We start from the raw sequence: 16,367 nt of genomic DNA, 5'->3' as shown, positions 1-16,367 counted from the left end.
CCTTTGGGTTGGGCCACATTCTTATGACAAGATAAGTGATCCAATGGGCCTTGTAAATCACTAACATTTGCATTACATGGCCAAACTGCTTCCTTATACCTTGTTCTTTTTTGGTTATCCATTCGATATCTGGAGCCCACATTGGAGCCCCGAGTAAATTCGAATCGCGCTTTGTAGGGCTCATTCGAGAGTGGCGCTTTCAACAACATTTTCTCCATATCCAAGGCTCGAACCCGAAACCTCTGGTTAAGGGTGAAGCAGTCTCACCATTGCACATAACTCTACAAAAGAAACACCTAATGACCTTGAAAACAAATGACCCCACTTGCTTTCAAGGTCAAAAATCAGATTTTGTTGAGCTTGAAATTTTATCTGTAGAACAAAAAAAAGAGGTCAAAAGTTCAAAATCATCCGCCTCCGAGGCCATTTATATAAATCACCCCATCGGTATTTTTTGGGCCAATTTCTCACTATTGACCAGTGAAGATACTTTTAAAGTCTCTTGCATTTCCACGTAACTTTTCTGTGAATATTTGCGGGCTTTCCATTTTTTCCCACATAAAAGCGACTGGATAACATTGCTGACACGTAGAAGCAACCCAAACCAACATCCAAATCTATGGCTTCCATTCAATTTCTCAAGAACTAGCAAAGACCATTTTTTTATTCTTTTGCATATATAATTGAGTTTTACCATAAATTCCCCAATTTTAAGAACAAGAATTGATCAATCTTGTTCCAACAATGGCCAATTCTGTACTCTCTTCCAATTTCTTGGGTTCACAAATCTTTGTCTCTCCTCCCACACCTAAAACCTCAAAGTATTTCCATTTTCACTCCAAAAGAAAGTGTCTAGTTACTCAATCAATACTCAACAAAAAACCCAATTCAGATAATTTCAAGAATGTTCCATCTAAAGCTGCTTTAGCTGCTTTACTCTTTTCTTCAATCACCCCACAAGCTTTTGCTCTTGATAATACAACCCCAGCAGCACCACCACAAGTGCTTGAAGCTGAAGCACCAAAACCCAGTGCCTCAAATTCATTACCTTTTGCTCAAAATATCATTTTGAATGCTCCAAAGACTCAAGCGCAGCCTGCTTCTGACCTTCCTGAAGGTACTCAATGGAGGTACAGTGAGTTCTTGAATGCTGTGAAGAAGGGGAAAGTTGAAAGGGTTAGATTTAGTAAAGATGGAAGTACCCTTCAGCTTACAGCTGTAGATGGGCGTAGAGCTAATGTAATTGTGCCTAATGACCCGGATTTAATCGATATTTTGGCGATGAATGGTGTTGATATATCAGTTTCTGAAGGTGAAGGGGGTAATGGCTTGTTTAGTGTTATTGGGAATTTGTTGTTCCCTATTATTGCTTTTGCTGGGTTGTTTTTCCTTTTCAGGCGGTCTCAGGGCGGCCCGGGTGGGCCTGGAGGACTTGGCGGGCCGATGGATTTCGGCCGGTCTAAGTCCAAGTTTCAGGAGGTGCCTGAAACTGGAGTGACTTTTGCTGATGTTGCTGGTGCTGATCAAGCTAAATTAGAGTTACAGGAAGTGGTTGATTTTTTGAAAAATCCTGATAAGTATACTGCTTTAGGTGCTAAGATACCAAAAGGGTGTCTTTTGGTTGGTCCACCAGGTACTGGGAAGACCCTTTTAGCTAGAGCAGTAGCTGGTGAGGCTGGTGTGCCATTTTTCTCTTGTGCAGCATCAGAGTTTGTTGAGTTGTTTGTGGGTGTGGGAGCTTCTAGAGTTAGGGATTTGTTTGAGAAGGCGAAATCTAAAGCGCCTTGTATTGTGTTTATTGATGAGATTGATGCTGTGGGAAGACAGAGAGGTGCAGGACTTGGTGGTGGAAATGATGAGAGAGAGCAGACTATTAATCAGCTTTTGACTGAAATGGATGGGTTCTCTGGAAATTCTGGTGTCATTGTTTTGGCTGCAACTAACAGGCCTGATGTTCTTGATTCTGCTTTGTTGAGACCTGGAAGGTTCGATCGACAAGTGACTGTGGACAGGCCTGATGTTGCTGGTAGAGTCAGGATTCTTCAGGTTAGTTTACTCTGAACATTGTTTTCTTCATTTTATAGATACGAGTATCCTATATCGATTGAATATTTATTTTGAAACCACCTTTGTATTAACATAGTGGTAGAAAGATTATCATGCTGCCTCTAGACTTCAAACAGTTTGTTTCAACCATGTTAATTGTTCCACATTATTGGTTAATAGAGAATCAAAATTGATTTACCAACGAATCGCGAAATGCTATGGTTCTTACATATAATTTCTGAATTATACAGAAGTAATTCATGAGGTTATCTTGGTTTTTCAACTTTATGCTTGTTGTAGTCTGGTGTTGGGTTCCTCATTCATCTTACTTTGGGAGAAAATTTAAAGTTGTGATAAATAGATATCAAAATTAGCAAACTAGTCTCCATTCTTTACGGGCATACATCATGTGGCAGAAAATAATGTGGTTAGTGTTTACCTTGAGGTAATGTGAGTGTTTACTATGTGCATGATCTATTGAGAAAATATTAACTTAGTTGAAATTTTGCCGAACAAGCTTGAGGTGTTCCACTTTGAAAAATGTTTTCCGTTTGCTGAACTGCTCGTCTTACTACTCTGTATGACAGGTGCATTCTAGAGGAAAGGCCCTTGCCAAGGATGTGGACTTTGATAAGATTGCCAGGAGAACACCAGGTTTCACCGGTGCAGATTTGCAGAACTTGATGAATGAAGCAGCCATCCTTGCAGCTAGGCGTGACCTAAAGGAAATAAGTAAAGATGAGATATCCGATGCTCTAGAGAGGATAATTGCTGGCCCGGAGAAGAAAAATGCAGTTGTCTCAGATGAGAAGAAGAAGTTGGTAGCTTATCATGGTACGGCAAAAACTAAATGACACACTTAGTAGTTACTTCCTCCAGATGATCTAGTTACTCGGAGCCTGTTTTTGATTGTGTGCTTACATTTGTATTACAGAGGCTGGCCATGCCTTGGTTGGTGCACTTATGCCCGAATATGATCCTGTTGCCAAGATATCTATAATTCCTCGTGGCCAAGCCGGTGGCCTCACCTTCTTTGCCCCCAGCGAAGAAAGACTTGAGTCAGGCCTGTACAGCAGGAGCTACCTAGAGAATCAAATGGCAGTTGCACTTGGTGGAAGGTCAGTTTTACCTATTATACCTGGATAGATGCTTATTTCTCCAGTCTATCTTGAACTTATAATATGGAAAGATGAAATGTCAGAAATAATATAAAGGGGAAGGGGTGATGCATATTTAAAGGATGAACATGAGTGTCGTGCTATTTTCATCTTTTGCTATACAGAATTGATACTGCTACAATAACTACGTTTTAATCTCATAAAGATGAGGTCAGATAAATGAATCTTCACTGATCATGTTGTTCTATTTAAGCTCATCTCATACACAGATTGTAGGATTGCTAATCATTTTCTATTCATAATTCATCCATGACCTTGCTTACCTCTCAACTTTCTAAACAACCCATTTCTGTTTCTTGAATCCCCTGCTCTTCCAGAGTTGCTGAGGAGGTTATTTTTGGACAAGACAACGTAACAACTGGGGCATCTAACGATTTCATGCAAGTCTCACGAGTAGCAAGGCAGATGGTTGAGAGATTAGGTTTCAGCAAAAAGATAGGTCAAGTTGCCATTGGAGGAGGTGGTGGAAACCCTTTCCTTGGCCAACAGGTACATGATTCGTGCAAGTTGTCTTTTCATAACCTTGCTGTAAGAGTCTTTAACCATGCCTTACAATTTCGTCCTTTAATTTCAGATGTCAACCCAGAAAGACTACTCCATGGCAACAGCCGATGTGGTTGATGCTGAAGTAAGGGAATTGGTTGAAAAGGCATACGAAAGAGCTACGCAAATCATCACAACTCACATTGACATCCTACACAAGCTTGCTCAGTTGTTGATAGAGAAAGAAACTGTTGATGGTGAAGAGTTCATGAGCCTTTTCATCGATGGCAAGGCTGAGCTATTCATTTCCTGATTTCACCAATGTATCTTCACCACTCTATTGTATTAACAAATATACATACAAATGTACACATTGAGAAATTTATTTTTCATATTTTGACAAATCAGAGTGCAAAACTGACATGCGCATATACCAACAGAGCAAATGATTCTCTTCCTTTGTTATACATAGTTCTAAGACAATCACACTCAAAACAAATGATACAGAAATTTGGGCTAATTTTGTGATGACAAGAATAACTGATAGGACCAAAAGAATGATACAAGAGAGGATATTATCAAGATGCACGTCCACCGCGTCTTTTCTCTTCTAGAATTGCAGCCTCATTCAACATGTCAGCTGCATCTTTGTGCATGTCTAGCTTGGATAGGGCAACTGCCTGCATGTAAAATGCAGTTGACCAGTCTGGGTAAACACATTGTGCTTGCATTGCATCTCTAAGGGCAGCATCTGGTTGATCACACATGAGATAACAAAGGCTTCTTCGTGCATAAACAGTTGGAGACACCATCGTTCCCACATCTACAAACTGCAATGAGACACAGAAATAAGCAGATTGCCTAAAGCAAAGTTGTATTTAGTTCATCCATCTTATGCACATAAGTAAGCTAATGAAAGAACTCTGTTAACCCAAATGCAAGCTAGATCATCATTTGCTACCTAATACAGGACATCTATACGACTACTCCAACAGCTAGAAAAGGTAATGCAGTAAAGCATCCAATGGAGCTGCAAATTTCTTGCCACATCTTGACTAATCTCATTCTCAAAAAGGTCATGCTACAATATTAGCATTGGATTGCAAGGATAGAGCTAGAAATATGATTTGTAGGTTCGGCTGAACCTAGTAGCTTTGGTCCAAATCCTATATTTTTCCTTGGAACCAATAATCTTCAAATCCTGCCTCCATCTCTGATTGGATGGAGCCTATAGATTGGTTGTTCTATTTAACACGGCAGATTTACAAGGCACGCAAATAATTGTGTTACAGCCCAGCAAACAAGATCAGCTTACAGCATGGAATTAGATTTCAAGAATGCATCGACTTAATTTGTTCCTTGGATTATTGGCCAAGGATGATTCAGCGGTCACACAAATAACCAAAAATGTCAACTAGATCACATACAGTATAGAATTAGATGTGGAAAAGACACCATAAACACAGGCACATTCAGATTTATTTTTTTGGAAAAGCCACTGATTTTTAAATTCTAAATCGGATACATGTTAGAGACTTGGGAATGTCAATCGACCCACACAAGAAGTGGCAGAAGACCTGTCACTCCTACCCCCAATGAAGATGCATGTCTCAATTAATCAAGGAAGTAACTATTTATGGCATCCAACTGCATAATGGTATTCTGGAGTTAAAGTTAAGCATATTTTGGTCTACCTCAAGTTTCGTCTGGGTCAGTCTTTTATTGCCAATGCTGACCTTACTAGGTTTGAAATAAAGGAAGTTGCAAGTTGTAACCAGTAATGCAGATTGACACATTCTCATTAGATGAAGGCAAATACCTGAGAATAGCAATCTATGGCAGTTTTAAAGTCCTTGTCCCGAAATGCCAAGTCTCCACGCTTTCTTGCCTCCAACATATCCCTCATTTGTTGAGTCCACTCTTGGAAAGACAACTGCATCATTGGGCATCCAGCAACAACATAAAGATGTGAAAGAAACAGATGCTTCTGCAGTGGCAGTTTTGGTCAAGATAGTTACCTCATTTGTCCCTTCATCGTCTTTATAATGTGTCATTACCAAAATCTGATGAATAGCTGTGAGATCCATTCTCGAACAAGCATCACCCATTGCAGAAAGAGGGTGCTGTGGAGTTGGTGGAGCTTCCTCACTCTTAGGAATACCCAACATTACATGAGATGCAACCTGCAACCAGAATATCAGAAACTCTTTCTAACGTCTAATTGAATAAAACAAAACAATCAATTAGATGAAAATAGAGTCAAACTTCCCAGCAGAAGCAGTTGCTCGGGAACAAAACAAGATGTGGACACAGTATATAACGAGAGACGAAGATAAGGGAGCATCTTCAGATGAAGGAGAAATGAGGAGGCAATATTTGGTAGTTCTGCTTACCAAACAAATTCATTACAATATGAGCTTTTTATTTTCACATATTCTTTGGATGGGGAAAGGATAGAAAACAAGACATCAAGAAAAATTTGTAGATTATGGTGGTAGGACTAACATCAGGTTTACTTTGCAATGGACCAAGTGTTGAAACGAGGTCTTTGGTATTTGGTCGCTCCCTGGGTTCATACTGTAAGCATCGTGAAGCCAGATCAAATACAACAGTTGCCTCTTCTGTAGAGAAATTTCCCTCCAAATGTGAATCCATTAATAGAAGAATGTTTTTTCCCCGTATCATATCGAGTGCCTGAAACGTAAAGGAATGAACTAAGCACATAAGATTCAAATTTGAAATTTAAAACAGTTTACCATAGGAAAGGGGAGAAATTGCAAAAGAGAAATAAGGTAAACACAATGACACCAATATGGAATGTTCTTCAAGACAAAGTGAAGAAATATACTCTACATTAGTATTAACATCAACTGAATTTCTCCTCTTCCTTTAGAAAGATGATCAAAGACACAAAATGTATGCGGATGTTTAGTCAAAACTGTTTCAAACTCCTAATGTTCCAAGCCTAATGTCCGACTACCCTCCTATTGCTGGTCTGGTAACAAATTTTGTACATAGACTGAGACTTACGGAATAATTTCCAGAGTACCAGTACATATATACAAGTATACAACACAAGAGAGCCTAAAATAGTGTTCCCATCATTGATATTGTGACGATCCCCAAGACTTGGTGCAAGAAGAGATGGATGTACAGCTAACAAACAGACTCTAAGAAACTTACATGACCAGGAGGAATATGTTTTCCACTTAGCAAGTCCAAAAGGACAGTTCCATAGCTGAAAACAACACTTTCTTGAGTGACTCTTCCTGCAAATAGACAAGAAATTGTTCATCCCTTAATATCAGTTGACAATGAGAGTGATAATAAACAGAAAATGATATATATCAATAGAATCACTTAGGCAGATCATAATGGAATCTTCCTTTTTTCAGTTGTCATATTTAAGTTCCATCACCCTTTCTCTGAAAAAGAAAAGAACCAAAAGCAGGAACATAACTTACTACCAGAACACAAATGTATAACACCACCGGCATCAGGAGAGTACATGGCTATGTAGGATTTGAATTTCAAAATCGCTCTAAATTGTGAACTTTCCTAAAGAGATATAGTCTTACCCCTACCCCACCACCAAGCTATCAGTTTACAGTAGCCGATTACTATATCAAGCAAAATTCTGAATATCTTGGTCAGAAATTATAAATTCATAAGAGAAAATGATGACATAATGTATATCAGGTTATTGGAGATGCAGAAGGCACCAAATTCAGTTGCTACCATATTCACAACTTCTGTTGGAATTTCCTTCATTATCTCACATCACAGAATTTTGTCTAACAGCATTCCGGTCTACTATTTATTCGTGCATCAAGAGGTCATGTAACACTGTTGCATTTAAATATCAGGATGTGAATACTAATTTTGCTCCCTGGAAAGAGTTTACTGTAAACACCGAAGGATAGATAACTCAAAAGGCAGGCATTAATTAAGAAGTATTGGAATCATATATATTTCAAAGAATCAACAAATTTAAGATTTTTCTACGTATATATTTGAGATGAGATATTACTTTATACACCATTGAAGTAGACATTTCAATCTGTTCATCCAGGGAGCTCAAGACGTGTGTCTTGATTTACACATTTTATAAGTAAATAGCAATTAGCAAAGTTACTCCATACATCCTCTTACTTTAACACACATGGAATCAGTGTCTCTTTTTAAATCAGCACCAGTCAGCAGTCACAACCTCACATCACAAAATGGCTGTCTCGTGCAAGGAGACTTACCCAGCCAAAAAGTTCCAGTCCCACATAGCATCACTATCCATGGTAATAGTGCTAAGAGGAAAACTTTAGAACTCAACAGAGACAAAAAGTTCAAAATTTTACCATTTCTTAAATACTCAGGAGGTGTATACGCAAGGTTCGTGCTATAACTTTTACCATCCCTGCTATTTTTCATCAGCCCAAAACAAGAAAGACGGGGATCACCACTCTGCCAAAAATCATTTACAGAATTAACACAGTGGTAAAAGTAAATTCAGAAGTCTACATTAGACATTACTCTAGAATGTATGAAGACATTCCAAGCTCTAAAAAAGATGTCCATCAAAGTACCTCGTCAAAGAGAACTCTATATGCATTCAAGTCATGGTATAGTGGTCGACCTTCACTGCTACAATAGTCTAATGCTTCAGCAATATATAGAGCCACTCTTAAACGCATAGCCCACTCAAGGGTTTGATTCTCCCCTGCAGAGAAAGAACAAAGCAAATGCATTTCCACAGAAACCATGAGATGAAGCAATATACAATATAAAGGCCAATACATTATATCAGATTAACTAGGAAAGAAAAAATCATAAAGCAACAAAGCAATAAACAAGATATGTTGACAACAGGTGTATCGCTAAATTAATGTATGAAGAAGATGACGACAAACACACATTGTCTTTTATAACAAAAGTTAAAAGTTTTTAATGCCCCAACCAATCACTCTGCCTCGCTAATACGACAAAGAAGATTATAACAACTAACTACGATACAAATTACCGATAAACCAAAAAACAACGTCAATATCTCCCAACACTTATTGGAGCAAAGCAGTTAATGTTATATTACATCTATCTCTAACTATCAACCGTCAAATTATCTCGATTCTTCTCTTCATTCCCATAGATAAGCTGCAATGAAGCTAAAAAACAAAAGCAGTAAACAACAAACATACAGTGAAACAGATGCTTTGCAAGTGTATCATTTGGCATGTACTCAGCTACAAGCAACCTCTCATCCCCATCAGAGCAGTACCCAATCAAATTTGCCAGCCTTTTATGCCTCAAATTCCCAACACCTGATGCTTCATCCTAATTACAACAACAACAATAACAAAAAATCAGAATAAATAACAACAACACCTCAATCCTAAACGCGGAATCTCAGTAGCTCAATTAGTTGGCTATCAGAACTTTCACATGGCTCTATCCACTATATCCATTCAGGTCAATTTAGGTCAATCTCAAATCCACATTAAACCCTAGCTTCACAAAAAACCCAAGGGCAATACAGTAAATAAATCAAAGTAAGAGGACAATACCGCAAACTGTTTAGGATCAGGCCATGCCGATTTAGTAAACTTCTTAACAGCGATCCACCGCCGATTCTGCAACCGCCCCTTGTAAACCATATTCGGAGCCTTTTCTCCACTTTCAGAAACAATAAACTCTGAACTGAAGTTATTAGTAGCTGCTTTCAGCTCAGAAAACGAAAACTCAGAAAACACCGGAACCCCACCATCTCCGACAGCAGCTCCGGCGCCGGTGCCGTTAGAAGGTCGTGCGTTAACCACCCCATGACGCTGATCTTTCTCTGAGCTCAACTCCTTCAAGATTGAAGATTGACAACAACCCATGATAACCCAAATCAAGAATCCCTTCAATTAAACACCATAACCAATCTTAAACCTCACCCAACCAAAAAAACAGCGAAAAAAGGAATACAACTTTATTATATGATTAAATTAATCATAAAAAATAGCTTTTTTAATCTTTTTTTTTCATTTTTTTTTTTTTTTTGGGATTATTATACAGCTAGAGAGATGAAATGGTGAGAATTGCAAAGTGAAAGTGAAAACTCAAAAAACTGTGCTTTCATTGACTCATTTGTCTTTCTCTTACACCTTTTTCTGCTCTGACACAGCTTTCTCTGTTTTTTCTTTGTAACTTTGCTTTGTCCTCAAAAAATAAAAAGAAGTTATGAGGGTATTTTTGTCCAGTTTGGTGTTGTTTTATTGTAAAAATCTCGCGGTAAAAAATCTTAATGATAGATTTAGCTACCATTTTAGGCCATATTTTTTGGAAATTAGATTTAGATGAAATTTTAATTGAATTTCCAAAGATTTGCTTAATTTTTGGAAATATATTTAAAGTTTTTGTTTTTAAAAAATGGAAAATTAGATTTAGGTGAAATTTGAATTGATGTTTTAAAAATTTGATGTAGTTTTTGGTGATATATTTTCAATTTTTTTATAAATAAATATAGAACGTGACGTGTAAATGATAAGTTTTAAAAACTATAGTAAATTTATCATAATTTGATATAATATTGTCGTTTTATGATGAACTAGATGATAGATTATTTTAAAATTATAACATGATATTTTAGAAAAAGTTATTAACAACACAATTACAAAATATTTCAAATATTCATTTGACAATGAAATTTGATTTAATTTTGAAAATTTATCTTTAAAATATTTTCAGTCATTTTTGGAAGAAATTTAATTTTCATTTGCCAAGATTTTTATTTTAAATATTTTTATATTTAAAAGAAAACACTTATCATTTCATATAACTAAAGATGATACGTATATTCAGTGATATATTCACATTTTGTGATGTTCAAATTAATTTAAGTCCCGTTAGGAGATGATTTTAAATGAGATTGATTTGAAATTATATTTTTATTTGTATATGTATTTGAATATCTTAAATGTATTTTTTTTTCTCATTAACATCAAAATTCCACAAAGTTATGAACACTTTCACATCATTCTTTGATAATCTTATCAAATATCAAATCATATATAGTTCATAAATAAGATTTCAAAATATCTTAACGTGTCACTGTGATAAATATCATATTCATTTTATAAATAACTTTTTGTGATTACAAACTTACAAATATAATGTATAACTTCAAAAAGATCTAATGGTCATACAAAACATATAGCTTCCATACCATTTTTATAAAGTAGGAATAAGACTATGTACGTATAATGCATCATTTTATTCAGTTTTGACTCATAAAATTACATTAAATATATTATTACTGTAAGTAAAATACAATTCGATGAAGTGACGTCTCATAACACCAACTCTATTTAGGTAGCTCCGCTGCGTATACGTGTGCATCTCGTTAAGAGAAACGAGATGCACACGTGTCATGTTTAAAACAATTTAGTAATATTCTTGGACCTTCACGTGCGAACTTGCAAAATGCAAAATTTGTCAGCCACGTTGTCTTGACTTCGTAGGGATCTGCGTGCAATTACATCATTCGCAGTTTCCAATTTTCCACGGCCCCCTATATAGGCCCATAATTTAACTATTGGGCTTCTGGTTTCTTAAGCCCAGTCCAGTCAAATTTATCTCAACCCAATCAAGTACCCCTAATTTGGTTTAGGACATTTTCGAATTCAAAATATTAAAGATTATATATAAAAAAAATTAAATGAGGTTTTATTGAAAACAACTTTTCCATCTTCAAAAGTAAGGATAAGTTCTACGTATACAATATATCTCACTTTTTTTGAACCCCACTTGGTTGTTATAAAGACTATTTGGATCGTTATTTCAATATACTCAACTTTTTTGCGAGTTCCAATTTAGAAGGTTGAATTGACCATCAGAAAACAAATTAATGTTCAATAAAAAGTAAACTCTTTGAAGTTTATTTTAATGTGAAGGGAATATATTTTTCCCCACTTTTTTTGGTTTCATATTTTGTTTTGGTTGACATAAAGTTTGAGTTTGATCAACAAACTAGCTTTTTCCCCCATTCTACAGTCACCAGTTTGTATTTTTCTAAATGATTGTTATAATTTTGTAATTATAATAATTGATTGTAAAGCTAATTATTTTCCAAGTTCCAAAAGTCAAAAATTGCTGAAAGGTGAAAGAAAAAGAGAAGGGGGTGTTTGTGTGGGTCATATGACTAGAACTTACAACAAACTATATAGAACTTCCAAATTTGGTTACATTTTGAAAAATATATGATTGGCATTTGGCATTAAGGTTCATGGGCAAAGTAATCGAAATGACAAGTATTAGATTTGTACTCTTAGGGATAAAGAACGTCAAATAACGCATGTTACATATTTTCTTGTACATTTTGATTTTCTCTTTCAGAAGTATTACAACGTTTTAAAATGTATCATGTTTCATAATTCTCATTTGAATTTCTTGACGAACCTTTTAGAAAGTATCTATTTCCAGTTTGATGTTCGAAATAAAAAGTAATTATTAATATATCAAAAAAGAAGAAACATAATTTTAAAAAAATATTTCCTCGAGTCCAAATTCATTTTTCTTTTTCTTAAGGATAATTGCAACCCTTTAAAAAAAAAAAAAAATTGGTGTATTTGTCTAAACAACTATTTATCTCTCAATAAACTTCTCACTTAATTAACACTCATCAATTAAAACAACAAGGGTAGATTTTGAAGAGAGAAAAAAGGTATTACATGACTTCATATTTGTTTAAAACATTAAACAATTTGAAAGAAATTTAATTTGTTAAAACGACAAATATTTTGGATCTGAAAAAAATCAACTAAGGACAAATCTACAATTTGTTAAATAATCACATGAAAGTGCTATAATTTGAATAAATAAAATCATAATCTAATCAAAGATATTGAGACACAAACACATGAAATGATGTTTCTTTTTTATTTGTTTTATGTTACCTAACGAAAGATGATTAGTGTTAATGTGTTTATGGAGAGAGAACAATTATTCTTTGCATCTTCTGGCATTTATTTAGACAATAAAAAGATGGGCATATCTGCAGACTTTAATTTATTTATAGTTAACTCGGACTTCCGAGGAGAGATATAGGTAGATTAGAAAAGAATTGGATACAGATGATTGAACATGACATGATATTTCTGTAACTCACGAGAATATATGATCACTAGTGGTAAAGCATACTCCCTTACTATTATTATTATCGATCGGTAGCTTATTTCTTTTATTTAATTATTATTGTTATTTCTTTTACTTTGGTTATCTTTTCTGATTTTATTGTCAATATTTTTCGTTTGTCAATAATTTTATATAACTTTTTCACTCCTACACTTTTTTCAAATATATCATAAAAAATGATTTTATTGAGCCTAATGTCTATTTGAACTCGTAAGCAACTTTTACACTCCATAAAAATATAAATAAGATTTGCAGATATTATAATTTCTCCCAAAATTATTTATAAAAATTATATTGAATATGTTATTGTTATAGGATCTACGCAATAAGAAGACAGTGAGAAATTTTTTAAATGATGATAAAAAAACCAATTCACGTTGATTCCTCAGGTGACTGCATTGTGAGAAACTAAAGCCAACATTATCGTGATTAAATGATTGGTTCATTATTTGTAGTAATTTATGAAACTAATGAAAACAATGATCTCAATTATTTAGAATAAAATCATGTGCAAGAATTGCTTTCATCATTATTTGTGCATCTATTGTTTGGGGATTAACTTTTTTTAGATGAATAATGAAGGGGAGTCTCGAAGTAACGATAAAATTATATATTTTTGTGTAATTTGTGATTCACAAGTTTAAACTGTGGAAGCAAATATGAATGCTTACTTTAGGACATATTGTTAATTGTATAGACCATGTACACTCTTGGAATGCAGTACTTTCCTAAACCCTGTCTGAATCGATTATATTTTATAAATCGTACTGTCTTCTTTTTTTCCGGTTAAATAGATATTAATCAAGTTCACATGTTACACCGCGTGCTTTAATATGCCAACAACCTTTCTTTAATACCTTATGAATAATAATAATAATGGACAAAATACCGACTGAAAATTGTCACTATGTATATCACTTTAATTAAATTCACATGATTCTTATCTGGAAAAAAAATGAGAGAAAAAGATAAGAGTTATTTGAATGGACAATTTGCTGTTTTAATACAATATATCCAGCAATGATTTTTTATCTTTTAACAGATAACATTATTCTTTATTCATTTCCAAAAATAAAAATAAATCTTAAAGTAAAGTCTTAATTTGGTTCAAAAATTGACGATCAGATATGTAGAAAAATCAAAACCTGAATAAAATAGAATTGTATGGAATTTGGGATTTAAAAGTCTACACAAATTTGGGTTTTTAGATGTTAATTTACTCCTACATTTATTCAAATAAAGAAAACTCTAAATATACAAGACTCATAAAATTCGTGCTAAAATGACTCTCGATTGAATATTTGAGAATGACTCTCAATATTGATTGGTTGTAATTTTACAAAATTATACTTATGTATAATTCAACGTTTAACGATCCATAAAATATTTGAATTCATTTTTCCACGTAACATAATTTACAAGTCATACTACTAGTATTGTGACATGATTGAAGCAATTTTTGAATTCCAATGTATTACACATCGATCAAAGTAAAAGATGCAAAACAAAAAAATGACAGCATTAAATTGAGAAATTTTCAAAAGCTAATTATTTGACTCAATGAAGGAAGAAAGAGCTTTTTAAATTATGGTAAAGTTACATTAGATATTTTATTGTTGTATACAATAGTAAACTTTTTTTTTTCTCGTTAATCAAATCAACTTTATAACGATAACAAATAAAATACATCATAAAGAAAAACAATTAAGCAAAATATACATGTATGCATCATCTTTAATTTCCCTTTTACCTTCTTTTTCTATTGTGTGAATACATTAAGCAATGAAACTCTAGCATTAATTAAACTCCTAAACACTTTCTCTCCACATTTTTCAATCCCACAAATACAATCTTCCAATTCATGCATTTTTTTAGTCACAATTTTCACCTCTTCATCTCCTTTATTTTTTCTCAACAAATTCTCCAATTCCATTTCTACAAATTCCACAATTCCTTCATTTTCTTTCAATTTTTTTGTCTTCTTTCCTAATCCAATCCATGAACAAGATGGTTTAGCATATGCCATTGATACTCCAAGTCCATTAAAAAGTGCAATTGAAACTAATTGTGTTACTTCTATTATGTCTTTCATCACTTCTGCTAACTCTGCATCTCCATCAGGTATTGGTATAGTTTGTTGTGGTACAATATATTTCCCTATACATTGTACGTTGAACGCCAGTTTATCCATTTCCTTTGCCATTTTTCTCAATGCTTTTGCGTATGAAGCAATCTTAGATTCATCTTTGCGCCTCACACCTACCTGTTGAAACATAATATAATTAAATATCATAATTGCGATATAATATAATTAAGTAATTAAAAGTATGATATATAGCGACTTTAAGTTTTACGTTACCTGAGCAGCTAAATGTTCTTCCTTGAAAGTGAGTATCAAGGTCTGGAAGATTCCATAAACGTCGACGAAGTGAAGGAAATCATCTAGAAGCTTCTCGACCAAATCAGAATGTCCATGTAAGGATTCGCGTGTTTGTGGAAGAAGAAGCAGATCATCAAGAGATTCATGAACAATTTTCAGTTGGTTGAGTCCATCACAAATCCAATTTGAAGTTCGATTTTCAGGCTTAATAGCCCATGATTTGAGCTCGTTTAAATCATCTTTGAGCTGAGAAATTAATGGATGAGATCGACATGGCAGACTAGCAGATCGGACATGGAAGGATTTTTTGGGTTTATTTGTATGGTTTGGCTGATTTGGGAAAGAAAGAGATCTGCGGAAATTAGCCACCATTCGAGGAGCCATTGTTCTCGATTTTGATAGTGTTTTTTCTTTTCCCATTTTTTGGACAGAAAAGGGGGAAAAAATTAATTTTTGTGAAGAGTTGGACAGTTGAGAAGTGTTTATAAGGAGACAACAAGTGGATCTAAATATTTAATTGAGTAGGTGTAAAATAATACTCCTACGCGTTTGGAAACGGTTTTTCTATTTTTCATAAGTATGTTCAATAGCTTTTGCTTAGATAATGTATTTTGTACTAAAAGGTTTATTTAATTTAAAATTTAGTTATTAACACTTGAATGAGCAATAAGGTTAAAATTATGATTTCTCCTCCGAGTCACTATCTATTTTATTCTTGTCTATTTTGTTTATTTTTAATAGTTGTGGAGAAAATTGATCATTTTACAAATAGATAAGAAATACGTATTAAAAAGATAGGATCGATCTTATAATGACTACTTAGGCAAATTTGATTATTTCGCATGGCTTATAGATAGAGAATAAGGGTATATTTGAAATACTTTTGTTAGGATAAAAATATATATTTTTGGCCTCAATTATTAACTGATGACCAATTTAAACCTTTATTTCTATTGTTTTTTATTAGGTAGTTACAAATGATAGTATTTATACTCCCTTCCATGCTGATCCATGTCATTTATACATGACATTATTACTATCTGGTGAGTTAATATTAGGTAGATGTAAAATGCTAATTTTTTATGATCACGTAATTAATTTTTAAATTTTTTGAA

At 34.1% G+C, this 16,367-nt stretch overlaps 3 protein-coding genes across 3 annotated transcripts; 1 reads left to right on the top strand and 2 right to left on the bottom strand.

Moving 5' to 3' along the window:
* The first annotated feature begins 584 nt into the window (after positions 1-584).
* LOC125827930 (ATP-dependent zinc metalloprotease FTSH, chloroplastic) lies at positions 585-4,111 on the top strand. The gene is made up of 5 exons (XM_049507263.1): positions 585-2,046; positions 2,634-2,880; positions 2,981-3,164; positions 3,542-3,713; positions 3,799-4,111. The coding sequence occupies exons 1-5, from the start codon at positions 745-747 to the stop codon at positions 4,018-4,020; spliced, it is 2,127 nt and encodes a 708-aa protein (XP_049363220.1). The 5' UTR covers positions 585-744; the 3' UTR covers positions 4,021-4,111.
* LOC125827937 (serine/threonine-protein kinase BSK1) lies at positions 4,075-9,864 on the bottom strand. The gene is made up of 9 exons (XM_049507270.1): positions 9,263-9,864; positions 8,897-9,032; positions 8,288-8,421; positions 8,060-8,165; positions 6,891-6,976; positions 6,213-6,401; positions 5,726-5,890; positions 5,527-5,640; positions 4,075-4,537 (listed from the first exon to the last, which is right to left on the bottom strand). The coding sequence occupies exons 1-9, from the start codon at positions 9,575-9,577 to the stop codon at positions 4,286-4,288; spliced, it is 1,497 nt and encodes a 498-aa protein (XP_049363227.1). The 5' UTR covers positions 9,578-9,864; the 3' UTR covers positions 4,075-4,285.
* Positions 9,865-14,497: 4,633 nt separating this feature from the next.
* Positions 14,498-15,690, bottom strand: LOC125827944 (uncharacterized). Its single transcript, XM_049507278.1, has 2 exons — positions 15,232-15,690; positions 14,498-15,135 (listed from the first exon to the last, which is right to left on the bottom strand). The coding sequence occupies exons 1-2, from the start codon at positions 15,670-15,672 to the stop codon at positions 14,632-14,634; spliced, it is 945 nt and encodes a 314-aa protein (XP_049363235.1). The 5' UTR covers positions 15,673-15,690; the 3' UTR covers positions 14,498-14,631.
* Between the last annotated feature and the right edge of the window lie 677 nt (positions 15,691-16,367).

Source organism: Solanum verrucosum, unplaced genomic scaffold (assembly GCF_900185275.1).
Source record: "Solanum verrucosum unplaced genomic scaffold, falcon-dt-bn FXZP01000064.1, whole genome shotgun sequence".
Classification (NCBI taxonomy): Eukaryota; Viridiplantae; Streptophyta; class Magnoliopsida; order Solanales; family Solanaceae; genus Solanum; species Solanum verrucosum.
This window is presented reverse-complemented; position numbering and strand designations above follow the sequence as displayed.

Excerpts from the sequence above, each read along its gene's own strand:
- LOC125827930 (XM_049507263.1), top strand. The coding sequence starts at position 745 with ATGGCCAATTCTGTACTCTCTTCCAATTTCTTGGGTTCACAAATCTTT. Across the intron at positions 2,881-2,980 it reads GAAGTTGGTAGCTTATCATG|AGGCTGGCCATGCCTTGGTT; the intron begins GTACGGCAAAAA and ends TTTGTATTACAG. Across the intron at positions 3,714-3,798 it reads ACCCTTTCCTTGGCCAACAG|ATGTCAACCCAGAAAGACTA; the intron begins GTACATGATTCG and ends CTTTAATTTCAG.
- LOC125827937 (XM_049507270.1), bottom strand. The coding sequence starts at position 9,577 with ATGGGTTGTTGTCAATCTTCAATCTTGAAGGAGTTGAGCTCAGAGAAA. Across the intron at positions 5,891-6,212 it reads CATTGCAAAGTAAACCTGAT|GTTGCATCTCATGTAATGTT; the intron begins GTTAGTCCTACC and ends TTCTGGTTGCAG. Across the intron at positions 5,641-5,725 it reads ACGATGAAGGGACAAATGAG|TTGTCTTTCCAAGAGTGGAC; the intron begins GTAACTATCTTG and ends CCAATGATGCAG.
- LOC125827944 (XM_049507278.1), bottom strand. The coding sequence starts at position 15,672 with ATGGGAAAAGAAAAAACACTATCAAAATCGAGAACAATGGCTCCTCGA. Across the intron at positions 15,136-15,231 it reads AAGAACATTTAGCTGCTCAG|GTAGGTGTGAGGCGCAAAGA; the intron begins GTAACGTAAAAC and ends ATGTTTCAACAG.